The sequence below is a fragment of the Rhodotorula graminis genome, assembly GCF_001329695.1.
Source record: "Rhodotorula graminis WP1 unplaced genomic scaffold RHOBAscaffold_2, whole genome shotgun sequence".
In the NCBI taxonomy this organism is placed as follows: domain Eukaryota; kingdom Fungi; phylum Basidiomycota; class Microbotryomycetes; order Sporidiobolales; family Sporidiobolaceae; genus Rhodotorula; species Rhodotorula graminis.
In genome coordinates this window covers 1,673,106-1,697,225 of record NW_017264929.1, presented here as the reverse complement: position 1 = coordinate 1,697,225, position 24,120 = coordinate 1,673,106, and the positions used below count along the sequence as shown (strand labels likewise).

Here is a 24,120-nt window from a genome sequence, read left to right as displayed (position 1 = left end):
GGCTCGGAGACGCACCTGTCGTCCTCATCCTCCTCGTCAAACTCGTCGTCGTAGTCGTCCGACTCGTCGCCGTCGAACGCGCCGCGCTCGTGCAACAGCGCACGACCAGTGAAGTAGTCGATTGCCCTCGGGATGACACGCTCCTTGAGGTCCTCGCCGATCTGGTAGTCGAGCTCGAGCTTCTCGTCGAGGTCGCTCGCGATCGAGGCGTCGTCGTCGTCGTCGGCCGAGGGCGGCGCCGGCGGCGAGAAGAACGAGAAGAACGAGTCGGTCGGGACCACCTTCTTGACGATGCGGGTCTGGTTGGTGTCTGTGTGCGCGAGAGGGAGAGAAGGGGGGGGGGACGAGGAGGAAGGAGAGGACGAGGCTCGAGCTCTCGTTTGAGAGGCGAATACTGTCGGTCTCTCAGCTCACAGCCCGACCTTGGCGAGCGAATAGCTCTGAGAGCCTGTTTCGCGGTCTGAGGAGGGCTCAGGGGACACAGCTTGAGCTGGCGTTCGACCGGCACACGAGGAAGTCCAACTTGAGAAGGCCGACTCGACGACGGCGTCGCTGACTGGACGGCGACGTGCGCATTCAGCATTCGCTACGACTATCTGTCCACGTTACAGAAACGTATCCAGATGCGTTCGATGCGCAGGATTGTACCACAGGCGGACTCTGCTTCTTCTTCCTTCTCAGCGCGACACACTGCGACGTTTCGCCCGCCCGGCTCACAGACTGTCCGTCTGCTTTCGCGCCACACACGCTGCATAGCGAGTGTCCGAGAGAAGTTCTAGTGCGCACGGGCGCGCAGGAAAAGAGCGAACCGAGACTGAGCAGAAGCCGGACCGTTGCTGTGCTAGCGGTTCGTCCGGGCAACGCTTTGTAGCTCTGTCAGACCAACGAGCCGAGCGACCTTGTCTCTGCGACTCACGCGCAAAGAAAGGCGGCGAGCGAGTCTCGGTCGTCTCGAAACGCTCGTCGTGCACGAGCCGCTCACGCCAGTTTCGTTCCGCTCGGCTCGTTCGCGCGAGGCTCGCTCCCGGTCACGCTCGGCGAGATAGCTGCGGCGAGCTTGGACTCGATATCTGAGGAGGCAGAGAGCTGCAGGCGGGAGCAAGAGAGCAACGCAGCCTTGCAGAGAAGACCGCCTCGCTCAGGTCGAATCGAGTCGTGTCGCCGCAGCTTGAGCCGAACGCAGCTTTCGCAGCCTCTGGACGAGGTCGACGAGGTCGACGAGAGCACCGAAGTTGTCGAGCTCGAAGAGCGACCGCTGAAAGCCCGACGTGAGCGCGGCGACGTCCTCGAGGTGGACGAGTTCTCGTCCGGTTCGAGCCCGAGCGTCGCTCGAGCGACGGCTGCGCCGACCGCCAAGAGCTTTGCCGAGACTCTGTGAAGCTCTCCTGCGCGAGAGAGCCGAGCGCATCCGGGCGGACGGAGCGAGATTGGCCGCCGAAGCGAGGACGAGGTGTTCGCGGGACGAGGAATCTCTCCTCTCGGCGACGAACGAGTGGAGCTAAAATCCTTTGGCATTCGTGACGAACCGGGGCGTGACACTGAAAGGGAAGAGAGGGGAAGGGGGAGGAACGACGACGTGCAGGCAGGGGAATAGAGAGAAGGGGGAGAAAAGCGGCCACTCAGGCGCTCGAGAGGAGAAAGGGGAGCAAGGGCTGTCGAAGGGGGGAAAAGAAGGGAGGGAGGAGACTACTGCGGGACGAGACGAGACGGGGCATCTAGCTCTGGCGGCACTCCTGCGCTTCGGGCGCCGACCCGGGTTGGGAAGGCGGGACCGGGGCACGGCGCGGCGCGTCGTCGTCGCTGCGATTACCTCAACGAGGCGGGGTGCAAAACACTCGTCAGTGCTCATTCGTCCTCCTGGGCGTCGAGAGATGCTGAGGGAGGTCGGCGGGCGAGGCGCGAGAGGCGACGGAAGGAAGATCGAGAAGGGTCGAGGGGCGAGGCGATGACGACGAGCGCTCGGCTCGACGCGCCGCCGCCGCTCGGGACGACGGGGTATGTTGGAGAAGGAGGCGAAGGAGGGAGGGGAACGAGCGCGTGGCTCGGAGACGCACCTGTCGTCCTCATCCTCCTCGTCAAACTCGTCGTCGTAGTCGTCCGACTCGTCGCCGTCGAACGCGCCGCGCTCGTGCAACAGCGCACGACCAGTGAAGTAGTCGATTGCCCTCGGGATGACACGCTCCTTGAGGTCCTCGCCGATCTGGTAGTCGAGCTCGAGCTTCTCGTCGAGGTCGCTCGCGATCGAGGCGTCGTCGTCGTCGTCGGCCGAGGGCGGCGCCGGCGGCGAGAAGAACGAGAAGAACGAGTCGGTCGGGACCACCTTCTTGACGATGCGGGTCTGGTTGGTGTCTGTGTGCGCGAGAGGGAGAGAAAGGGGGGGGGGACGAGGAGGAAGAAGGTGGGGCAGGGGTGGGAAGGAGGATCGAGGCGACGAGCGAGGGACGGCGACGGGACAGGGCGAGGAGGCAAATGGAGAGAGTCAGTGACGGCTCGAGAGGACAAGAGAAAAAGGGGACGGACTCTTGTTGCGCTGCTTCTTGGTCTCGATGCGGGTCGTGAGGTCCTTGCCCTCCTTCCACTCGATCTTGGTGCCCTCGGCGTGGTCGTAGACAAAGTCGCCCTCGTACCCGACCTCGTCCTGGTACAGGTACGTCTTCTCGAGCGTCGTGTTGGCGAAGAACTCTTGCGCGCCGGCCGAGAACTCGAAGACGAGGGTGAAGCCGCTCTTGTCGGCCGGGTACGCGACGCGGACGTCGACGAGGTGCTTGAGGGCCTCCTCGTCGCGCTCGGTGATGAGCTCCGACAGGCCGAGGTGGTTCTTCAGGGCGGTGAGCCAGAATTCCGGGACGCCCTTGGGCGCCTCGGCGAGCTCGGCGTCGGTCGGCTTGACGCCACGCGCGGGCTTGTCAGCCGCCGCCTCGTCGTCGTCCTCGTCTTCAAAGTCCGACTCGCCCTCCTCCTCCTCGGCCTCGACGCCCTTCTTGACCTCGTCGTCCATGGGCTCGGCCGAGCCCTCGATGATGGCGCGACGGCGGTCGTACAGGGGCTTGTAGCGGTCCGCGAACCGCTTCTCAAGTTCAAAGATTTCCTTCTGGAACTCGGCCTCGAGGACGGCGTGGTCGCGCTGGACGCCCTTGAGCGCCGTGAGGCGGTACTGAACCGCGGTCGGGAGCGACTCGACGTAACCCGACGAGCGGCCGATGAGGCCCGACAGGCGGCCCTGGACGAGCTGGGCTGCACGTGGTGGTAGGGAGGTGTACGGCGTAGGCGGGGCGAGGTCGAGGCGAAAGTTGAGGGCGAGGGTGCGGGGACGAGCGAGGTGGGGGAGGGCGAGGAGGGGGAGATCCAGACGAGATCCGTCAGTACGGGCGCGTCTGAGAGGTTCGAGAGAGTGGGACGGACCGAATGCCGGGTTGTTGGCGAGCGCACCGAGGCCCTGGGCGTCGCGCGAGCCGATGGTCTCGGTACCCTCGTCCTCCTCGCCGAGCGTGGGCGGGATCTGCGGGCGCCTGTGGGTTGCGGTTTCGAGTCAGTGATGCTACTCGGTAAGACTGCGAGGTGCTCGCTGGTCCAGGGGTCGAGACGAGGGCGGGATGACGCGGTTGCGGCGGGAGGAAGGTCGAGCGAGAGCGGGAAAGGGGGGCGAGGGGGAACACTCGACGGCGCCACCGCAACGAGAGAGAGTGGACGCACGAGATCATGCTGCCGGTGAGGGTGTGGACCGCAGGCGTGTTCTCTGCATGGCCGCACGGCGCGAGAGGGACGAGGTGGAGAGGGAGCGAGGTGAGCACGGGTTGGGTCAGGCGGACGAGAGAGAGAGAAGGTGGAGACGCACGAGGCGTCGGGGCGACGGTGCCCTCGGGGCCGAGGCGAGTCGGGTCGGTGGGCATGTTCTGAGCCATGGCTGCTAGCTGTAGCAAGAGGGGCTCGTCGTGGGTGAGAAGCGAGGTGGGAGGGAGCGCGAGCGGGCGACGAGGCGACGAGGTCGGGGGGCGAATCGCTCGAGCCGAGACCCTCTCGCTTTTGGACGACTTGCCCTTTTCGAGTTCCGCTCGTAACGCGTCGGAATCGCCTCCCCTCGAGCCGCTCCACCAGCACCGTCTCGCTCCACCACCACCGCTCTCCCTCTGTTGAATGCACGGCTAGATGCCCGCCCGCCCCGTCGCTGGGCCTTCGCGCACTTCCACCCCGACCCCGACCTCGCTCCAGCTCGACCACGCCCCACTGCGCCTCCCGCCCTCGCCGAATGCCACCTCGAGCCTCCTCGACGACGACGACGACGCCTCTGCCGGCGCTACCTCGGCGTCCCTCTTGCCACCAGCAACCGGATCGGCACCGCCCTCGCCCTCGTCGCACGCCACCCTGCGCAGTCGCCGTCCCGTTTCGCCCTTCCCCTCCTCGACTGTCGACCCGGACGAGCCTCCCTCGTCGTCCCGCGCACCTTCGCCTCGAGGCCGCCCTAACCTCGCACGCGTAGACTCGGACGTCACCCGACCCTCGCTGCGCCGTGTCACCAACGACGCCCTCGGCGTCGCCGCTCTCGGCACCGCGACCGCCTCGTCAAGTGGGGCGCTCGTCGGCTCGCCCGACGCAGACGGCTACGTCCTCCGCCGCGACTCGAAGGGCAAGGGCAAGGCCGTCGAACACGGTCCTGCTGCGAGGCGAGGCGTGAGCGAGAACGGCGCGGCCGCCAAGGAGCGCGAGGTCATCGTCCACAAGGTGCGTCCGCCGTCCCCTCGCTCTAGCGCCGGCGTGCCGGGTTCTTTCGTCTGCCTCGAACCAATACTTACTACTTGATGTTGCCGCAACAGGTCCAGAAAACCGACTCGTACGCGAGCATCTCGCTGCAGTACGGCATCACGGTGCGTCGGACCGATTCCTCTCGCCCTCGAATGGCCTGTCGTGCCTCCTGCGCGTCATTCTGGAGGAAGTCGAAGCTGTCTGACACACTGAAGCTTCTGCAGCCGCAAGCTTTGCGATCCTCGAACCGCCTGTGGCCGTCCGACCCCATCTACCTCCGCTCGACCCTCCTCATCCCTCTCGACCAGTGCAACCTCCCCTCGTCCTCGTTCGGCGTCGAGCGCATCGCCCGCGAGGAGAACGGCGACCTCACCGTGTGGGAGCGCAACGGCGCCGCCGGATCGGCCTCGTCCGCGGGCCTGAGCGGGGCCGCCGCCCGTCGAGAACGCGATGGCGCGCTCGTGAGCCCGCAGGCGCGACGAGTCGCCGCCGCATCGGCCCTCGAGCTCGGCGCTCGGGCTGCGCAGCCTGCGCTCGGCCCGCCGATCGACCTCCTCGCCGACGACGACAACGAGTACCACTCGGTGTGGAGCGACGGCGGGACGCCGAGCGCGCGAGGGTCGCTGGACGTACCTCGGGCGCCCTCGAGCCCGTACGCTCACCTTGCGCGCACGACGTCGTCATACTTTGACGGCCGCCTGTCGGGCGGTCGGCCGTCGATCGAGGACCTCGGCTCGCGCGGCGTGTCGCCCTCGACGGCCGCAGGCTCGTCATCCTTCTCGCCAGTCCCGTCGTCGTCGTCCCGAGCAACCTCGCCTCCAGCCGCACACCCGCCTTCTTCTTTCCCTACCACCGACGACGACGGCGCCTCCCCACCGCTCGCCAAGCGCACCCTGCGCGTCGCCCGCCTTCCCGCCTCGCAACTCGCCTTCTTCCCGCCCTCTTCCTCAGCCTCGTCCACCACCTCGTCCCCACACTCGCCGTCCAAGCCGACGCACGCGCAGCAGCAGCACCCGCGCCGCCGCCCCGAGGACGAGTCGCTGTTCTTCGGGCCCTTGACCAACTCGCTCTCGGCGTCGTTCTCGTCCCTCGGCCTCGACCGGTACCTCCCCGCCTCGCTCTCGTCGAGCTCGTCCTCGTCGCGCCTCAACGGCTACGGCGGCGGCGGCGGCAAGGGCCGCATCGCGCTCCCCATCTCGCCCGCCCTCGCCGACGGCGCCGTCGCCGGCGTCCCGCCGCGCACAAAGTCGCGCTGGGCCCTGCTCGACTTTGGCGTCGAGGAGGACGAGGCGGCCGTCGGTATGACGTCGGCGCGAGCTGGGCGAGGAGCGGGGCCCGCCGGCGCTCGGCGCGAGGACTACTTTGCGCTCGCGGCCGGGCCCGAGCCGGGCGCGGTCCCGGCTCACGCGCACGCGCAGCAGGGCGCAGCAGCGGGAGCAGGAGCGGGCGCCGGTGCAGCAGGTGCAGGGCCCCGGCGCACGTCGGCGAACGGGCTTGGGCTCGGGCTCGAGGACGCCGGGAGCTGGAGCGGGCGCCGAGGAGGAGCGGGCGCGGCGGTGAGGCCGGCGCTCAACGGCGGCGGGAGCCCGAGGCAGGGGCACAAGAAGGCGCGCGACTCGAACGAGGGGCTGGCGACGGTGGCGGGGCTGCAGGGTGCGAGGGCGGACGCGAGGGACTTGTTCCGGCTGCGGTGAACGGGCGCGAGGAGGGGCGACGAGCACCTGCAACGCGGTCTAGCTCGCAACTCTTGACGTCTCTCTGAGCGCGTACGCTTCGACCGGCCCGGGAGAGACGCCGAGAGCTTGCTCGTCGTCGAGCCGGCAGCTCTCGCTCTTTCCTCTCTCGTAGTTCGCGACTGCCCCGCTCGCACACGCCCACGCACTCGAGAGAAGACAGCGAGGGCCACAGAACACAGAGCACTGCATATCGACGCGCCCTGCCGCCCTTTCTAACGTCTCGAGCCCGCTCGGACCGCCCGACCGCCGGCCGCTCGTCTAGAGCTCCTCCTTGAGCCACTTCTCGACCTCCCACGCGCCGCCCCAGGGCACCGCCGTGCACTTGACGTCGCTCACGTGCGCCGCCGACGAGTCCTGCAGGCGGCGGAACAGCTCGCGGTACGAGCGGACGAGGACAACATCCTGCCTGTGGACGGGCGAGCGAGCGCGACGGGGCTCGAGGTCAGTCGGATCGAGAGAGGCGGCCCTGGAAGAGAGAGAGAGAGGACGCACTTGCGGAGGTGCAGGACCGGGCACAGGTCATTCGAGCCGTCGCCGACGTAGACGACCTTGTCGAACGAGTCCCACCCGCCGTTGCGCTCCATCCACGCCTCGAGCTCGGCGCCTGCAGGGACGAGAGACACTCGACCGTCAGTGGTCTTGACGGACAGGGCGAGAGAGGGAAGAGAGAGAGAGAGAGAGAGCGGGCGCACCCTTGCACATGTTGGGCGAGCATCCGACCTTGCAGCCGTGTTGCGGGCCGTTCGGGTCGACGCGGCGCTTGAGCTCGAGGAGGCCGTCGTCGCGGAACTTGGCCGGGTTGGTGATGACCTCGTCAAACAGGTCGGCGTCGTTCTGGTGCTGCGGCGGCGACGAGAGTGGGCGAAAGGCCATTTGAGAAGGTCAGTACGAGCTTGCGTCGTCGAGCTGGCCGGCTCGGGCGAGCGCGCGACAAGTCGAAAGAGAGTGGAAGCGAGGGCGCACCTTCATGATGGTGTCGATGTAGACCGAGTTCGAGTTGGAGAGGCAGAGGATCGTCGTCTTGAGGTCCTGGCGCTCCTTGGTCTTGCGGAACCCACGACGCATGGCCGGGTGCTGCGAGACGAGGTGCACGGGATACTCGTCAGTACGAGGGCGCCCTTGAGGCTGGGCGTGTCGCTGTCGAGAAGCAGGACGCACGATCGGGAGCGTGTGGAGAGCACCCTCGACGTCCTTCTGCTTGAAGCCCTCGGCGTGCAGGCGGCGCAGGTGCTCGGCGCTGCAGAGACAGATAATGATGAGTCTACAGTTCGTCTGAGAGCGAGAAAGAAGAGCGAACGCACCAATTGTCGGTCCACTGCGCTGTCTTCTTGCCCTCCCGAAGCGAGGAGCGAAGGTGAGGTGCGAGGACCTCGAACACGTAGCTGCAGGATGGACGATCAGGATACGTGTCGCAGGAGTACGTGTCGCGAAAGTGGGACGCACCGGTCCGTATCCTGGTCTGCAGCGGGTCGAACGAGGGGAGGGAGTCAAGGCGAGGTCAGTCCCGGCTCGCTCGTGACATCGAGGCGGTCGGCGCACCGGCGTAGGACCAGTCGTAGTCGGTGACGATGGCAATGGAGCGGGTGGGAGCCGTCCTGGTTGCGAGGGAGAGGCGCCAAGTCGCCGAGGAGATGAGGAGGAGGAGATGACAAGTCAGTCGACGACGACACGGTGGAAAGAGGCGGTTCAAGGGACGCACATGGTGATAGAAGCTGTACGAGTAGATCTGGCGGGAGAACTGGCCGACCGAGAGTGATGCGGTCGAGCTAGAGGTCGTTCGTGGTGCGAGTTCGAGCTCGTCTCCTGGTGCTTCCCTCCTCCCTCCTTCCTCACCCTCTACACACTCAGCACACGACAGCCATGTCTGCCCCCATCATCCTCGGTCTCTGGTGAGTCCCCAGGCCCCCCTCCCGCCTTAGAACGAGCTTCCCACGACCCCTCGTCCTTTCCCTCCCTCGTCCCTCGTCTCGCTCAACGTGCTCACCTCTCGCTCGCCGCGCAACAGGTCGGTCGTCCTCCAGCCGGGCACCACCCTCACCCAGAACACGAACACCGCCATCCAGATCACCAACATCTCGGTGCGCCGCTTCCCCTCCCTTTCCCTCACCTTCCCCCCTCGCCCCTCGCACTGACCTTGGCCTGCCCTCTCCCTCTACAACAGTACGGCGCCGAGGTCAAGGGCTCGGCTCGTTCGGCCGTCATCATGAAGTACCCCGAGTTTGAGCAGGACTCGGACGACGACGACAGCGAGGAGGACGACGAGGACGACGAGGGCGACGACGACATCAAGCTCCCCCAGATCATCACCAAGGAGACGGTCCTTGCCGTCCTCCGCCCCAACGCGGTGCGTCTCACTTCCCTCCCCCTGTCGTGTCCGCGGCGCAGGCGAATTGACGCCAACCTCGTGGTCGCTCCGCACTCGCAGACTGAGCAGGCGTCGGTCAACGTCGCCCTCGTCGAGGACGTCGAGGTCGTCGAGTTCTCGGTTACCGGCGAGAAGTGCGTCCAAGCTCTCTGCGTCTCTCGAGCGAGCCACACCCTGACGAACCCTCGCCCGCCCGCAGCCCGGTCCACCTGGTCGGCCACTACATCCGCCAGGAGGACTTTGACCAGCCTCCCTCGGACGACGAGGAGGAGTACGGCTCGGACTTTGACGAGGGCGACGACTACGACTCGGACGAGCTCGAGGGCCTCATTGCTGGCAGCTCGGACGAGGACATGCAGGAGGAGACGAGCCGCATCCAGGAGATCCAGGAGAAGCCGTGCGTCGCCCGTCCCTCTGTGTGCTCGGCAACGTCTCTCGCCCCGTCGTCCGGCCCCTGACGAGCCTCTTGCACCGCCTGCAGGTCCAAGAAGCGCGCCGCCGTCGAGGACGCGCCTGTCGAGGCCGACGAGTCGACCGTCTCGGCCGCGTCGGCCGCCGGCCTGAGCAAGAACCAGAAGAAGAAGCTCGCAAAGAAGCAGAAGACCGAGGACAGCGAGGTCGTTGTCCCGGCTGCCGCCGCCCCGAAGAAGGAGGTGCCCGCCGCCGCCGCCAAGAAGGAGGAGAAGCCCGCCGCCAAGAAGGAGGAGAAGAAGGTGCGCCCTCGTCTCTCTCTCTCTCCTTGTCCAAGCTGTCGAGCGCGGCACTGACACTCCCGCACGCGCGCAGGCTGGCCTTAAGACGCAGGTCATCGCCGGCGGCCTCGAGGTCACCGACTCGAAGGTCGGCACCGGCGCGGCGGCCAAGAGCGGCAACAAGGTTGGCATGCGCTACATCGGCAAGCTCGAGAACGGCAAGGTGCGTCGCAGCCAGTCCTCTCGTACTCTTGCAACCCGTCGATGACGCATCGACGGGCGCTCGAGCGCTCTCGACCTCGTACTGATGCTCGCCCTGGACTTTGCCGCACAGGTCTTCGACTCGAACACCAAGGGCGCACCCCTCACGTTCACCCTCGGTCGCGGCCAGGTCATCAAGGGTGCGTCGTCAACTCTCGCCTCTCCCTTCCCTCCCTATCTCCCTTTTTGGCTTCTTCCTCGCCTGTCCCTCCTTCCCGCACCTCTCCTAAATCGTCACCCCTACACTGACACGCCGCACTCGCGCAGGATGGGACCTCGGCGTCGCCGGCATGCAGGTTGGCGGCGAGCGCAAGCTCAAGATCCCCGCCAAGCTCGCTTACGGCAACCAGAAGATCGCGGGCATCCCGGCCAACAGCACGCTTCTTTTCGATGTCAAGGTGCGTCCCGCGCTTCTCTCCGTCCATCGACCGACCGCACAGCCCGACCTGACCCCTTCCTCGCGCCCGCACAGCTCGTCTCGCTCAAGTAAACGCGCTTGGCCCGACGACCGCCTACTCTATCCCCTCCTGAAAAGCATCGAGCTGTTGCGACCAATGTCCGAGGTCTTTGCCGAGCGGCTGGAGCGAGAGCGGGGCGAACCTGGAGCGCGTCGACAGGACTCGGCGACAACGAGACGACTTTCTTCTGCTCAGACTCTCGCTTTGCCGACTCCTGCCTCAGCCAAACTCTCGAGCAATGCTACTAGAGTGTATTGCACGATCCAGGTGGCCAAAGCACGGGAGGGCCGCGCGAGAAAGCTCTCATCAGTTGCAGAGGAAGAGGAAGAGGACGAGGAGAGAGTCGTCCACACCCCGAGCCTGGACCCCCTTCACCGGCGCAAGCCTCCTCCATGAGCTCCCGGCCATAGCGCACCGGCTACTGCCCTGTTCGAGCGGGAGGGAGAGGTGCTCCCGGTCGTCCAGCCTCCGGGTCGACAGCTCGATCGCCTCTGCCCGGCTCGCCCTCGCTCTCCTCCCTCTGCAGCTCGGCTGAGCGCACTCGACAGCGCATCCACAGAGCGAGCGCTTCCCCAGCGACCCGCCAGACCAGCCCGCACCGCTCGACTCGACCCGCCCACCTCGACCTCTCCGCGCCTGCGACCTGCACCGCGCACGATGCGCCCCTCGCGCGAGTACGACGACGACCCAGTCCTGCAACAAGTCGAGAGCATGCTCGAGCAGGACCGCCGCGACTCGTCCGCCTCGTCGACCACGGCCGCCCACTCGCGACACTCGTCCCGGAGCCACACCCCGCCCCTCCCGCCTCTGCAGCACCACCACCACCACCGGCCAGCTCCCCGCACCGTTCTCCTGTCGCACATCGCCCTCGTCGTCGCCTCGGCCGCCGCAGCGCGACAGCTCTCGCGCCTCGCCCGCCTCTCGAGCCGCTCGACCGTCGCCCTCCCCCTCGCCCACTTCCTCGTCCTCGCCCTTGCCGCACTCGTTTACGGCTGGCTACGGCCGAGCATGACGCACGCGCACACGTCGCCGAGCGTGCTCGAGCTCGGCAAAGGGTCGCACCTGGCCGCGACGACGGCGTCGACGAGGCGGCAGGCGTGGGCGACGGGCGCCGTCGTCGCCGTGTGCTTCAACCTGCGCGTGTTGGAGCTCCGGGCAGGGCAACCGAGGCTCAGCGAGGCGCTCGAGGTGCGTCCCTGTCTTTCCTTTCGTCGGCCTCGTCGACGAGAGCGACACGACTGACAACTCGCTTTCGCGTGCAGGTCTTCGCCATCCCCGCCTTCCTCGCCCTCTCGCCCTGGCTCTCGACTCGCCTGTCGCACTCAAACTTGTGGCACATCGTCCCGTCGACGCCCTTCCTCGCCGGGGCTTCGGCCACGACGTTCCTCGTCGGCTTCGCGCTCATCGGCGTGCCGGCGCGAGGCGGTGCGCTCGTGCTCGCCCTCGTGCGCATCCCGCTCGAGGCGGCGGCGCTCACGATGGTCAAGAACGGCGTGGCGGACGAGGCGCCCTTGAGCTTGTTCTTCACCGGCAGCGCCATTGTGCGTCCTCGCCTTTCCTCCTCTGGGCACTCGCCGACTGACCCTTTCTTCCTCTAGAGCGCCACCTTCACCTCCCTCGTCTTCCTCCCCGTCACCTACTTGACCCTCCCGTCGGCCCACGCCCCGACCCTCGGCGCATCGGGCTACGTCTCGTTCTCGGCCACCCTCGTCCTCACGACCCTCGCCTCGGTCGCCCTCCTCTTTCACCTCACGACGACGACCTCGGCCCTCCCCGCCGCCGTGTCGATCTTCCCGCGCAACTTGATCCTCCTCGTGTGGTCGGCGTTCGGGCGCGAGGGCGTCGCGCTGCGCGAGAACTGGATCCAGATCGTCCTCGTCTACGTCTGCGGGTCGGTCGCCCTCTCGTGGACCGAGACCGAGCTGTACGAGGCCTTCATCAAGTCGCGCAAGCCTGCGCCGCCGTTCGCGCCCGCCGGGTCTCACGCCGACACGGTACCGCCCTCGCCTGCGTCGTCGGTCACGTTCAGCTCGCCTCCAGCCCACTCGTACAAGATCCCGTCGTCCGCCTCGGCATCATCGTCCGACCGAGGGTCGCTCCCGTCGATCCTGAGCTTTGTGCCGTTCATCCCGCTCCTCGCCTACCTCATCACGACGCCGGCGACGACCTCGTCCCTGTCGTCGGCGTGCGCCTACCTCCCGCCCTACCTGCGCACGACCGTCTGCCCCGTCTCGGCCTCGGCGCCCATCTCGCGCTCGGTCGACCTCGTCATCGCGTACTACAACGAGGACCTCGCGCGTGCCGAGGCGCACATCTCGTTCATCCGCGAGTCGAACTTTGTGCGCAAGCGGAGCAACCGCGTCGTCGTGTACAACAAGGGCATGCGCACCGAGCAGGAGATCCGCAAAGGCCTCAAGCTCAAGTGGGGCGACGAGGTCGTGCCGCTGCCGAACCTCGGTCGAGAAGGCGCGACCTACCTCACGGTGCGCTCCTCTTCCTCTCGTCCGTCCTCTCAGCCTCGATCCAGCCTCTCACCCTTCTTCTTCGCCAACAGCACATTCTCCTGCACTACAACTCGACCCTGTCGTCCATCTCGCCCGCGTGGCAGTCGGCCTCGCCCGCACCTCCTCACCTCGCCGCGCCGCTCGCCCACCTGCGCACGACGACGCTCGCCGACACGACCTACTTCCTCCAGCCGCACCTCGCGTGGGACTTTATCGCCAAGCCCCGACTCGCCGAGGTCGCCGACGAGACGGGCTTCGCCCACTTTGGCCCGCTCGTCAGGAGCGAGTGCGGCAACGACTTGAGGGCGCCCGTCAACCTTCCTGTGCGTCTCTCGCCATCTCTTATCTCTTTCAGGCGTCGAAGAGCATCGCACTGACTGCGTGCATCTGTCTGCAGGTCGTCAAGGAGCTGTACAACGTGTTCGCGGGCGAGATCTGTCCTCCAGGCGGCCAACTTGTGCGTCCCTCTCTCTTTCTTTTTCAATTGGCCTGTGCCTCTCGCTCGTCGCTCAGTCTCACTAACTCGCTCTCTCCCTCTTGCAGGCTGCTTGGTCGGCGCAGATGGCCGTCTCGAAACGGCGCATCCTCGCGCAGCCCTACAAGCGCTACAGCGCCATCTCGACCCTCATGGAGGCGCCCGAGGGCCACTGGATCCACGATCAGTGGGGCCCGAACGAGAGCGGCGGCCCGTCGAACCCGGTGCTCGGGCACTCGCTCGAGCGTGCGTGGCCCGTCATCATGGGCTGCAGGGACGTCAAGCTCGTCGACCAGTGCCCGGACGAGGAGTTCAGGAGGGACTTGTGCCAGTGTCTCGATCGGTAGCGACGCTGTGTTGGATTTTCGTGCCGTTCCTCGCCGACTGAGCGTTCTCTGTGAGAGCGAGAGGGAGAGCGAGAGCGCAGAAGAAAGTTGCGAGGCGAGCGAGCCCGAACGTGGCCAAGAACGACTGCTTCTCAGGTGCTCCTCGGCTCGCCGTGCGCAAGTATTTGTGACAGATAGAAGTGCAGCGATGAACACGGTATCTACAGACGATTCGGGCCGCACTCGACCCCTCTCGCTCGCAACCTTCTCAACTCGGCGGCCCTCCCACTCGACTCGCGCCCGACGATCAACGACCGGGCTCGTCACATGCCGTACGTCTCGATGCGCTCGCCGCAGGTACCGAAGATGCGGTCCCAGACCCGGCTCTGCTTGCCGTAGCTATTGCGCGAGGGAAACATGTCAGCTCGAGTTCGGCTCGATCGTGCACTCGGGCAAGGAGAGCCGCCGCCTCGAGACACAGAGAGAGAGAGCGAGAGATGGACGTACTTGAGGCCGCTCTTGCCGAAGCGGTGGTGCAGGTCGTGGTCCTCGACGATGAGGCCCATGCCGAGGGGCTCGAGCGGGGCGGTGAGGATCGGGTGGCCGAAGAAGGAGCGGACGCCCGAGTGTCCAAGGATCTCGACGTACTGCAGGACGATGCACGAGACGTCAGACCTGGGTCGCTGTGGAGGACGAGGGACGAGAGAAGGCGAAGAAAGGAAGGAAGAAGGGACGCACGAGGGTGTAGCATAGGGTCATCCACATCTCCGAGAAGCTCATGGGGATGAGAAGCGTTGCCGTGAGCGGGATGAGGAACACCTCGAGGACCTCCTGGTACTCTTCGGCGAGCTGTGGGCGACAACGTCGTCAGGTTCGAGTCTGCGACCTTCTCTTCAACCTCGTTGAGGCGAGAAAGGAGAGGAAGCAGGGACGCACGATGGCGAGGATGGCGGTCGGGTGCTTGGTCGTGTGGTGGTGCATGTGGATGAACCAGAGTGTGTCGACCTCGTGCGACGCCCTGCGGAACGAGCGAGGCAAGGTCAGGACGGGTCCGTGCGGGACACTGTGAGGCCGGCGACGACGCCCAGGAAGCAGGTATCGAGACAGAGAGAGGTCGAAGGTAGACGCACCGGTGGTAGCAGTAGAAGAAGTAGTCGAGCGTGACCTGCCACGCCGCCAGGCGCAGCGGGTAGGTCCACGTGAAGTCGGTGAGGGGCGAGATGTCCGGCGAGTAGTGGAGGTAGAACGTGAAGCCGGTGCGGACGATCATGTAGGCTGCGCGACGTTCACGAGGCTCGTGAGCACGTACGCGAGGTAAGGCCGACGAGGAAAGTAGGACGAACCGGTGATGCCGGCGGCGAGGTGCTTGACCGACTTGTCCGGCGTCCGGTCGCGGCCGATGTTCTTCTCGTCGAATGTTCCGAGCTCGACGCACATGCCTGCGGAAGAGCTGGCGCGTCAGGCCATGGTGACAGTGCGAGGACGTCGAAGAGGAAGAACAAGGACGCACGATTGAGGCGAGCGACCCAGCCGAGCGCGAAATGCATGAGGGCGGCGATGTAGAACGGCCAGGCAAACCAGAAGGGCCACTTGAGGTCTGTCGACAGGCAGGAGGCGGGAAGGAGGGACGACGCGAGTAAGAGTGAGCTGGGCGGCCTCTTGATGAGACGAGGCGAGGGAGAGGAGGACGCACTCGGCAGCAGGTAGTGGCTCGCTTGATGAATCGCGAGCGGAACGAGCGCGTGCTTGACGATGTACCAGTTCTCAGAGAGGACGGGTTGGCGCGGGACGGGGCCGCGGTCGATCGACTCGTCTTTGAGCTCGTGCATGCTGGTCGGGCACGTCGCGAGGTTGCAGATCTTTTCGGCGAGCGTCATCTCCGAGCGAGGCTTGAGGTACTGCGCGCAGGGAGGGAGAGCGACGAGGTGAGGACGGCGTACTGCGGGATCGGAAAGGAGGACGGGCGACGCACGAACGTCGACGGCGGGCGGCGGTCGACCTTCTGCTTAGTCGTGCGCGGTGTCGGCTCGCCCTTGGGGCGGTTCGGGTCGGTCGCGTACGAGATGGGCGTCTCGGACGCGTTCGACGAGTCGTCCGAGTCGACCGACGACGACGAGTCGCGCCGGAGCGGGAGCTTGTCCCTCGGGCCCAGGGTGGATGCCAGTGCGGTTGCGACGGTCATGATGGTCGTTCAGGTGCTGGAAGGTGGGAGGGGAAGGCAGGGAGAGCTGAGTATCGTGCGGGAAGGTCGTCGAGGAGAAGTCGCCGAAGACGCCGGCAAGGTCGCGACGGCGAAGCTAGCGCGCCAAGGGCCGCATACGACGACGTTGTGGCGACCGGGTTGGCGGACGGAGCACATTCTCGATGCGCGTGGCGCGGCTCGTCGACGAAGCCGTCTAAGCGAGCGCAACGAAGACGAGCGTCGCTCGGCGACTCGGAGCGCGAGCGTGCGTGGAACAGAAGCTGAGCTGCAGCCGATCGACGTCGGCTGTGCGACGCGCTCGCAAGCCCTTTCGCCCTCGCGCTGTTGCTGTCCAGGCAGGCCAGACGTGCTCGTCGCGCGCAGGAAGCGGTGGACGCAGATGCGAGATCGGCAAGGGTGCACAGCCGATGCCGCTCAGCGCCGGCGGTCGGCAGTCGCGACCGAGAGCAGTGTCGAGACACCTCGTGAACAGGCCCAGGAGGTGCGCGGCCCGGCAGGGCGCGACAGCGAGGAGAGAGGCTGGCCGAGAGATGAAGACGGGGAGAGAGTTGAGGAAGCCTCCCTGACAGCGAGGTCTCGGTGGACGGAGAGCATGCACGACGTAGAGGGCTACAGGGTACACTCTGTCGGCAAAGAGCGTTGCTGCTGGTGCGAGAGAGCGGCGCGAGGACGAGGACGAGACGACGACGACGACGACGACGAGGGCTCGCTCAACCAGCACCCGCTCGAGCCAGTCGACCGCAGAGCAGTGCTAGCCAGCAACTACAGCCCTCGCGCCCACCACCCGCAGCGCTAGCAGCTTCCCCATCGGCCTCCCCTCCCTCCCACACGTCCTCCCCCGCTCCGCCGCCCTCGACCCGCCGCCACGATGGGCGAGTACCTCAAGGACGTCCCCGAGTTCATCGAGCTCGACCTCGGAGAGTCGCTCATCTCGCGCACAGAGTCGCTCGGTGCGTCGTCCCCTTCCCCTCCTCTCCCCTCTCCGTCCCCCGCCCTTGACCGCCCACAGCCGCCCCGCCGCTCCTCTCGATCGCTCGTCGCGCCTCACGAGTGTCCGAACGAGGGCGAGGAGCGCTGGCGAGGATCCTGCGCCGCCGGGCGGGCCTGGTCGAGCGGGCACGCTCCTGCTGGGCGAGGCGGTGCTGCAGCCAAACCTCCACGAGTTGTCGCTCACCTCTCTCCCGTCCCTTTACAGCCTCGTTCCGCGAACTGGGTCCGCCTGATCTGTGTCACGTCATCAAGACGACGGGCAAGGCCGGCCAAAAAGACGTGCGTCGACTCTCCCTCCTCGCAGCGGGCACAGGACCAGGGACGGTGGCTCACCTCGAACCTGTCGATGCGCCCAGGTCGGCTCGTACCACTACGTCTCGGGCGTCGACGCCTCCTCATCGGCATCCCTCGCCGCCTACCTCAACTCGCTCACGTACACGGTCGAGGAGACGGCCTCGTGGTTCTTCGGCTCGACCTCGGCAAAGTCGCCCTGGCGCATCCGCGGCGGCGCCTTCTGCTCGTTCAACGCCTTCTCGCGCGTCGACGTCCGTGTCGAGGTCAAGATCCCGGGCGGCGTCGAGGCCTACGTGATCGACGTGCGCGGCGAGCGGTGCGTCCCTTTTCTCTCCCTCCTCGCCCTCAGACTCAGTCTCGCCGCCCGAATACTGACGCCTAGTTTCATACAGGCACGAGGCGACGCCCCAGATGTGGCAGGAGGTCTACCTGTCGGCGATCCTGCGCGCCATCCTGTACGCCGACGACGCCAACTACCGCCTCGCCGGCTTCCGCAAGCTCGACCCGATCGCGTCGCTCGATGCCGAGCTCAAGTTTGTCGCAGCAGCAGAGGCAGCGTTCTTCAAGGGTGCGTCGACTGTCCTGTTCCCTCCCTTTCCGCCTCAAGCGGCCAGCTGACCGTCCTCCCCTTCGTCCTCGCGCAGGCTGGCAGCTCGGCTCCGAACCCGAGATCCAGGTCGCGACGGTCGTGTCCAATCACCTCACGAGCGGGCTCATGAAGTACTTCGGCGACTCGTTCCGGTTCGGGCCCGCCGTCAACCTGTTCGAGAAGCTCGTCGTCAAGGAGGGCGAGGTCGCGTGCTTGCTCGCGCAGAGCTACCTCGGCATGAGTGCGTCCCGATCTCGCTCTCTCTCTTTCTCTCGCCGGCTCGTCGACATTGAGAGGCCGCCTACTGACAGCCTTCGACGCTCGCAGACGAGGAGGTCAAGGCGGTCCGGGTCCTCCAGTCGGCGATCCAGAACCACCCTCAGTCGTACTCGCTCCTGCACGTCCAGTGCGACTTTCTGCGGTCCAAGGGCAAGACCGAGTGGGCGCTCAAAATGGCCAAGCAGGCCGTCAACTGCGCGCCGAGCGAGTTCGTCACGTGGGCCAAGTTGACCGACGTCAACATGGAGCTCGGCCGGTTCAGCGACGCCCTCTTGACGCTCAACTCGTGCCCGATGTTCACCTACTCGGAGCGCGACCAGCACCGCATGCCGACACCGGCCAAGTCGCACCTGCCCGTCAAGGACTTCATCGCCACGTCGGGCATCCTCGACGACGACGCGGCGGCAGGCGCCAACGACGCCGACGTCGCCCTGTTGCGCCTTCCCGCCCCGAGCCTGCGCGGCACATTCGCCAAGGCGTACGTCCTCCTCGCCAAGCTCGTCAGCGTCATCGGCTGGGACGAGCTCCTCAAGTGCCGGAGCCAGGTCTTTGTCATGGAGGAGGAGTACCGCATGCACCGCGCGGCCGACCCGGTTCCCGAGTCGCCTCTCGTGTCGAGCGTCAACGGCGGCGCCGCTCGAGCAGGCGCGCACGACGACGGGCACGGCGCCGACGACGACGCCGAGGGCTTTGGCCCGCTCGCGATCGCGACCGACGACGAGGGCAGCGAGGCGGCGTCGATCAAGGGCGACCGCTCGAGCGCGCCGGCACGAGCAGGAGGAGATGCAGCGGCGGCGGCGCCGAGCGGCGTGCCGACGATCGCCGTGAACGGGCAGACCGAGGACGGGCGGGACCTCGACGAGGAGGAGCGCGCGCGGTCGACGAGCCCGGCCGGGATCCCGACCATCAAGGTCTCGACCGAGTCGGACGGTGAGCGCGAGCGCGACGAGCTGCGCCGGTTCGAGGAGAGCGAGGCGGGACGGCGCGCGAGGGACGAGGTCGCCCAGCCGGGCGCGGCAAAGGTGCCGGCCGCCGTCGTCGACGACAAGGAGGACGGCGGCGCCGCCGGCGAGGACGAGTCGGCCAAGGGCGACGTCGACGGCGACAACGAGGGCAAGGACGGCGGCGCAGGGTTCCAGAACAAGCGCCTGTGCGAGCGGTGGCTCGACAACCTCTTCATGGTCCTGTACGAGGTGCGTCCCGCGTCCTCCCTCTCCCACCTCTACCTCTCGCCCGTACTGACGATCGTCCCCTCGAACAGGACCTGCGCGTGTACACGATCTGGCGGGCCGAGGTGGCGCATTTCAAGGCGCAGCACTTGCCGTACCGCAAGACGGGCACCGAGTGGGAGATCCTCGGCGAGCTCGCGCAGCGGCTGCACCACCAGGAGGAGGCCAAGGACGCCTTTCAGCGTGCGCTCGACGCCAAGTTCTCGGCCAAGGCGTGGCTCAAGCTGCTCGAGTTTTACGCCGACGAGGGCGACGTCCAGCGCGCGCTCAACGCCGCCATCCGCCTCAGCGTGTACCAGCACCGGTGGTACATGGAGGCGGCATACCCGACGGCCGTCGCGCACCAACTCTTCAAGCTCATCCGCCGCGACGGCCTCGCCAAGATCTCGTACTCGCTCGTCTCGGTGCGTCCTTGGCCGTTCCCTCCTCGCCCTCTCTTGCCCTCGCCCGGTCGCTCACTCTCCTCCTTCTCCTACAGATGAACGTGCCGCAGGCCATCCTCAAGAAGGTCGCGCAGCCCTACTTCCAGTACGCGCAGACTTTCCGGGTCGACGGATCCGACTTCTGAGCGGCGCCTCTCTTTCCCGCTCCCTCCTCCTCTCCTCTTTTCCCCTCGCGCCTCTCTCTCGTGCCCGTGTCCCCTTACAGACGTTTAGAGTAGCAGTCTTTCCACCCTTTCTCTTCCGCGCCGGGCTGAGCGAGCGGCCGTCTTCGTGCGAGAGCGAGAGGTGCCAGACAGAGCCTGCGAGCTTGGCGCGCCCGAGAGATGCTCTTGCGGTATCAGCGACGCGCGTGAGCCACTGCCTGACTGCCCCAGACGCAGAGGGAGCGAGACTTGTCATCACGAACAGGGCGACCTCATCTCTCCGCTCTTCTCCCACCTCCGCTTGCCCCCCTGCACGAGCTGCACAGCGCCATGGCAAGCGAAGCACCTCTCGCCGTCCCGCCGACGCTTCCAACCAAGCGCATCGTGTCCAAGGCGCACCTCGACGTGTGGCTCTCGTCGGCCACCCACTCGCACGTCGTCGCCTTCGTCGAGGAGCTCAACGACTCGGTCGTCGGCGTCAAGCTCACCGACGAGGTGCCTTGTAGCCCTGTGCGTCCTCTCTCGAGCCGCCCTCGCCCCCCTCTCCCTCGCCTACCCTGCTGACCAAGGTTGCACCGCCCACTCGCCTACCCTTCCTCGCGCAGGCTGTCGACGCCCTCGTGAGCGTGCTCGAGGCGGTCGAGCAGCTGTATCACGACACGCCGCCAGTCGACAACGGCGGGTCACGCTTTGGCAACCCTGCATTCCGGGACTTCTACGACAAGGTGGCCTCGGTGCGTCCCTCGCCTCTCTTTCTCTCTCTCTAGCCCCGGTTGTGGCCTGACTGACGAACACGCACACAGAGTACAGCAGAGCTTCACGCCGAGGTGCCCGGCCTCGACGCGGCCTACGTCAACGAGCTGAGCGTCTACTTCTGCGAGTGCTGGGGCAACCGCACGCGCGTCGACTACGGGAGCGGCATGGAGCTCAACTTCCTGTGTTGGCTGTGCGTCCCTTCTCTCCTTTGTACTGCCAAGGCCGAGCGAACGAGGTACTGACCCGGCTCGACCCGCAGACTGTGCCTCAAGAAGCTCGGCGTGTTGACCAAGGACGACGGCAAGGCGGTCGTCATCAAGGTCTTCTGGAGGTGCGTCCTCGTCTCGCTCCTCGTCATAATGAAGAGAAGAAGACACTGACACTCTCGACGGTGCAGGTACATGCGCGTCGCGCGGCTGCTGCAGACAGGCTACTGGCTTGAGCCGGCAGGGTCCCACGGCGCCCAGGGCCTCGACGACTACCATTTCGCCGTGTTTAGTGCGTCCTCTTTCTCTTTCTGATCGAGCCGCACGACCTGACAAAGATGGCCGGCCGCCGCACGCAGTTTTCGGCTCGGCGCAGCTCAAGGGCCACAAGTACCTGCGGCCCAAGTGCATCCACGACGCCGAGATTCTCGAAGAGTTCTCCAAGGACTACATGTACCTCGCCTACATCCAGTTTATCAACTCGGTGCGTCCCCCTCTCGTTCCTCTCGCGCCTCGTCGCCGTCGTCGTGCGAGTCCTCGTCCTGACCTTGATCACGCCCTCCCAGATCAAGACGGCGTCGTTGCGGTGGCACTCGCCGATGCTCGACGACATCAGCGGCGTCAAGACGTGGGACAAGGTGAACCAGGGCATGGTCAAGATGTACTGCGCCGAGGTGCTCGCCAAGCTCCCCGTCGCGCAGCACTTTCTCTTTGGGTCGCTCCTGCCGTACCCAGACGCGCCCGAGCTCGACGCGCACGTCGAGGAGGCGGGCGTGCACGCCGACGAGCACGGGCACCTGCACGTGCGCGGCGAGGCCCAGTTTGGCGACTGTTGCGGGATCGCGATCCCGGCGCCGTTCGCGGCGGCCGAGGTGCAGAAGCACGGGGCGGGGGGCGTCGCAGGGGTGCCGCGCGAGCTTGGGACGGGCTCGACGGTGCGGCGGATCCCGTTCGACTAGCGCAGCGAGCTGGAATGGAGCTGTCTCGCGGCGACTCGACTTGGCGGCAGCGAGAGACGAGCGAGGAGAGAGCGAGGAAAGCCTCTCTCCGAGTGCGCTCGGCTGAGTCGGCCTCGACAGCTTGTGCACTCGTGGACTGTACGCAAGCGATACAACAGCGAGCGAGAGCTTGGCGTGCCTCTGCGCTTCGAGACGAGCGACGACCTCGGTCGACAGCTTGGGCTCCTCTGCACCGTCGCCTCGGCTCTGCGAGCCCTTGCTGCTCAGTCGTCAGCCGCCGCCTGCACTCGCTGCACAAGCTCGAGCAGTCCGTCAAGCCCCGCGAGGGTGAGTCGACCCTCCTTGTCCTCGGTCGTCAGCGAGACCTGATGAAGCCTCGTCCTCTCGCCGCAGCAGCCCAGTGCAGCACAGATGACCACCGACATGCACGATCCACTCGACAGGCCCACCGTACGCCCGGGCAACCCGCTCCAAGACGCCGCGAGCGACTTGTCGGCCCCTGCACCGCCTCCTCGACACTCGCCTCGGCTCGGCAACCACACCCCGCCCAGGCCGCCACCACCGCCCAAGGGCAGCTCGACATCGACCCGCCACCAAGCCGACCGCGCCCGCTCCCCTCCTCCTCCCCCCGGCCGCCGCTCGCCCGGAGCTGCTGCCGGCCCCCTCTCGCCGCAACGGCCCACCTCGCTCGCACACGCCCAGAGCCAGCAGCACCAACCAGCAGACGCCGACCTTGAACACTTCGCCGACCTGTGCCGCAAGCTCTACTACGACAAGGACGCAGAAGCAGGTGCGCCCCCTCCTCCTTTCTCTCGTCCCTCGCCGACAAGCTGACCTTTCCTCTGTCCGCTCGCAGCTCGCCAAGTCGACTCGATCCTGCAGCGCCTCCCTGCGCCCTTCCGCACCGCCTACGCCCGCACCATGTCGTCCATCCGCTCGGCCTTCCACCGCGACGAGCACGTTCGCCGCCGCGCCGAGGTCGACTCGCTCCTCGCGACGACCGCGCCCGCCGCCACCATCAAGCGCCTCCTCGCCATCTCGCCCGACAGCACGTCGGTCGTCGCCCTGCGCTCGGCCGCCGCACGGCAGCACCGCCGCGAGCGCCTGCGCGCCTTTGTCGCCGCCAACTGCACGGCCGCCATGCCCGGCCCGCACCCGTTCTTCCGGGCCCTGTTCGCCGCCCTGTGGCTCCAGGCGCTCAACGACCGCAAGGGCGGCGCGGGACCGCGCTGCGTCGAGTGGACCGTCGACGTCGCCGTCTTTACCGAGGCGGGCGGCAACGAGCAGTGGGCGAGCGAGGCCGTCGAGGTGCTCAAAGGGGTGCGTCGCATCGCTCTCTTCTCGCCTTCCCTCGACACCGTCTCGGCGTACAGTACTGACTCGTGAATTTCTCGGCGACCAGGTTCTCGGCATGACCGACCGCGTCCACGAGCCGTCGCACACCGACACGTTCACGACGCGCACCTCGCTCGCCGCATCCGACACCGAGACGTCGAGCGCACACTACCACCACGTCGGCGGCGAGCCCGTCATCGCTCCCGTCGTCTTCGAGCCGTCGTCGGTCGGGACCTCGCTCGCTGCCGGCGGCGGCAAGAAGCAGGCGCCGCCGGTTCCGCCGCACCGAGGGAGCGCTGCGGGCAGCGTGCGCCTTCGAGCGGGCTCGGACCCGTTCCTCGAGCCGCACGAGAAGCGCTCGGCACGCGCGAGCGGCGCAGCCGACGCGGCGGGCGAGCTCGGGCCTGTTGCGCTCGAGCCCCTTGCGCCTGCGTCCCCTCTTTCGCCCTCGGTCCCGCTCCTCTCGGCGCATTCGCCCACCACGTCGTCCCTCCCTGTCCCTGTCCCACACCCTGCCCCCTCCTCGGCGGCCGCCGCCGCCTCGTCGCAGTACCGCACCTTTACCCTCGCGCCGTACCTATCGAACCCCGAGCTGCGCGCCCTGTGCCGCCTCTTCCCGCCCTTCATCTCGGCGCCGGCGCGCACTGCCGTCGCACACATGCCCGCTCGGCGGCGCACGACGCGGTCGCCGGCGCCGAGGCCGGGCGACCTCGAGGCGGGCGGGCGAGGTGGGAAGGAGGAGGACGAGGAGGTCGAGGTCGTTGCGCAGGTCGGGCACGGCGAGCTTTGCGTCGGGCAGGCGAGGCGCGACGAGGGGTGGGGCGGAACGTGGTGGGAGCGGCTCGTCCTGTGGCTGAGGGCGCTCTTCGGGCTCATCTAGCCGCGCCTTCCCTTTCTCTCTTTTTCTCTTTCTCTCTTTCGTTGAGTAGACGGCGTGCGGGTCGCGTCAGGAGGCAGGACCTCTCTCGAGCAGAGCAGCGGACACGGACGAGGAGGAATCGAATCGAGTTTGAATGTACTGCAGCGCGCGCAATCGCGGCGAACTAGAGAGAGAACTGAGAGGGGGAGCGAGAGAGGGGCGACGTGCGGGCCGACGGATAGAGCGAGAGGACGCGGTACAGGGTTAAGGTGGTGCTA

General features: G+C 66.9%; 9 protein-coding genes across 9 annotated transcripts; 6 read left to right on the top strand and 3 right to left on the bottom strand.

Annotated features, from left to right (window-relative positions):
* Positions 1 to 36: 36 nt before the first annotated feature.
* RHOBADRAFT_51678 (uncharacterized protein) lies at positions 37 to 3,902 on the bottom strand (the record flags this gene model as incomplete). Its single annotated transcript, XM_018415959.1, has 8 exons — positions 37 to 62; positions 104 to 310; positions 1,911 to 1,981; positions 2,055 to 2,349; positions 2,521 to 3,234; positions 3,403 to 3,509; positions 3,694 to 3,736; positions 3,836 to 3,902. 8 exons carry the CDS (start codon positions 3,900 to 3,902, stop codon positions 37 to 39), a joined length of 1,530 nt encoding a protein of 509 aa, XP_018273928.1.
* A 244-nt stretch (positions 3,903 to 4,146) lies between these two features.
* Positions 4,147 to 6,495, top strand: RHOBADRAFT_51677 (carbohydrate-binding module family 50 protein; the record flags this gene model as incomplete). Its single annotated transcript, XM_018415958.1, has 3 exons — positions 4,147 to 4,719; positions 4,812 to 4,862; positions 4,965 to 6,495. 3 exons carry the CDS (start codon positions 4,147 to 4,149, stop codon positions 6,432 to 6,434), a joined length of 2,094 nt encoding a protein of 697 aa, XP_018273927.1. The 3' UTR covers positions 6,435 to 6,495.
* Positions 6,496 to 6,639: 144 nt separating this feature from the next.
* On the bottom strand, positions 6,640 to 8,197 carry RHOBADRAFT_48057 (uncharacterized protein). Its single transcript, XM_018415088.1, has 9 exons — positions 8,176 to 8,197; positions 8,016 to 8,071; positions 7,920 to 7,935; positions 7,778 to 7,858; positions 7,635 to 7,713; positions 7,440 to 7,550; positions 7,169 to 7,316; positions 6,969 to 7,080; positions 6,640 to 6,882 (listed from the first exon to the last, which is right to left on the bottom strand). Coding segments are annotated over exons 1-9 (753 nt in total). The 5' UTR covers positions 8,178 to 8,197; the 3' UTR covers positions 6,640 to 6,734.
* A 482-nt stretch (positions 8,198 to 8,679) lies between these two features.
* On the top strand, positions 8,680 to 10,648 carry RHOBADRAFT_11717 (uncharacterized protein; the record flags this gene model as incomplete). Its single annotated transcript, XM_018412057.1, has 5 exons — positions 8,680 to 8,793; positions 9,435 to 9,554; positions 9,628 to 9,756; positions 9,868 to 9,934; positions 10,062 to 10,648. The coding sequence occupies 5 exons, from the start codon at positions 8,680 to 8,682 to the stop codon at positions 10,646 to 10,648; spliced, it is 1,017 nt and encodes a 338-aa protein (XP_018273925.1).
* A 261-nt stretch (positions 10,649 to 10,909) lies between these two features.
* On the top strand, positions 10,910 to 13,613 carry RHOBADRAFT_51674 (uncharacterized protein; the record flags this gene model as incomplete). Its single annotated transcript, XM_018415957.1, has 6 exons — positions 10,910 to 11,440; positions 11,515 to 11,793; positions 11,851 to 12,735; positions 12,807 to 13,079; positions 13,154 to 13,213; positions 13,300 to 13,613. 6 exons carry the CDS (start codon positions 10,910 to 10,912, stop codon positions 13,576 to 13,578), a joined length of 2,307 nt encoding a protein of 768 aa, XP_018273924.1. The 3' UTR covers positions 13,579 to 13,613.
* Positions 13,614 to 13,880: 267 nt separating this feature from the next.
* On the bottom strand, positions 13,881 to 15,739 carry RHOBADRAFT_41873 (uncharacterized protein; the record flags this gene model as incomplete). The annotated part of the gene is made up of 9 exons (XM_018413968.1): positions 13,881 to 13,956; positions 14,065 to 14,204; positions 14,296 to 14,406; positions 14,494 to 14,575; positions 14,688 to 14,832; positions 14,901 to 14,996; positions 15,068 to 15,154; positions 15,251 to 15,455; positions 15,530 to 15,739. 9 exons carry the CDS (start codon positions 15,737 to 15,739, stop codon positions 13,881 to 13,883), a joined length of 1,152 nt encoding a protein of 383 aa, XP_018273923.1.
* An 889-nt stretch (positions 15,740 to 16,628) lies between these two features.
* RHOBADRAFT_34088 (uncharacterized protein) lies at positions 16,629 to 19,823 on the top strand (the record flags this gene model as incomplete). The annotated part of the gene is made up of 10 exons (XM_018413171.1): positions 16,629 to 16,710; positions 16,956 to 17,029; positions 17,107 to 17,360; positions 17,437 to 17,612; positions 17,689 to 17,874; positions 17,961 to 18,532; positions 18,635 to 18,823; positions 18,962 to 19,105; positions 19,174 to 19,545; positions 19,620 to 19,823. The coding sequence occupies 10 exons, from the start codon at positions 16,629 to 16,631 to the stop codon at positions 19,707 to 19,709; spliced, it is 2,139 nt and encodes a 712-aa protein (XP_018273922.1). The 3' UTR covers positions 19,710 to 19,823.
* A 211-nt stretch (positions 19,824 to 20,034) lies between these two features.
* RHOBADRAFT_51672 (uncharacterized protein) lies at positions 20,035 to 21,682 on the top strand. The gene is made up of 7 exons (XM_018415956.1): positions 20,035 to 20,237; positions 20,333 to 20,461; positions 20,531 to 20,673; positions 20,743 to 20,814; positions 20,881 to 20,981; positions 21,049 to 21,173; positions 21,256 to 21,682. The coding sequence occupies exons 1-7, from the start codon at positions 20,058 to 20,060 to the stop codon at positions 21,646 to 21,648; spliced, it is 1,143 nt and encodes a 380-aa protein (XP_018273921.1). The 5' UTR covers positions 20,035 to 20,057; the 3' UTR covers positions 21,649 to 21,682.
* A 377-nt stretch (positions 21,683 to 22,059) lies between these two features.
* Positions 22,060 to 23,863, top strand: RHOBADRAFT_51671 (uncharacterized protein; the record flags this gene model as incomplete). The annotated part of the gene is made up of 3 exons (XM_018415955.1): positions 22,060 to 22,438; positions 22,505 to 22,968; positions 23,051 to 23,863. 3 exons carry the CDS (start codon positions 22,060 to 22,062, stop codon positions 23,861 to 23,863), a joined length of 1,656 nt encoding a protein of 551 aa, XP_018273920.1.
* Positions 23,864 to 24,120: the final 257 nt, after the last annotated feature.

What these genes read in the sequence shown, in the direction of transcription:
- RHOBADRAFT_51672 (XM_018415956.1), top strand. Translation starts at nt 20,058, where the DNA reads ATGGCAAGCGAAGCACCTCTCGCCGTCCCGCCGACGCTTCCAACCAAG. An exon ending in GTCATCAAGGTCTTCTGGAG is followed by an intron (nt 20,815 to 20,880) that starts GTGCGTCCTCGT and finishes TCGACGGTGCAG; the next exon opens with GTACATGCGCGTCGCGCGGC. An exon ending in ACATCCAGTTTATCAACTCG is followed by an intron (nt 21,174 to 21,255) that starts GTGCGTCCCCCT and finishes ACGCCCTCCCAG; the next exon opens with ATCAAGACGGCGTCGTTGCG.
- RHOBADRAFT_48057 (XM_018415088.1), bottom strand. An exon ending in GCGCAGTGGACCGACAATTG is followed by an intron (nt 7,714 to 7,777) that starts GTGCGTTCGCTC and finishes CTGTCTCTGCAG; the next exon opens with CGCCGAGCACCTGCGCCGCC. An exon ending in CTCTCCACACGCTCCCGATC is followed by an intron (nt 7,551 to 7,634) that starts GTGCGTCCTGCT and finishes CTCGTCTCGCAG; the next exon opens with CACCCGGCCATGCGTCGTGG.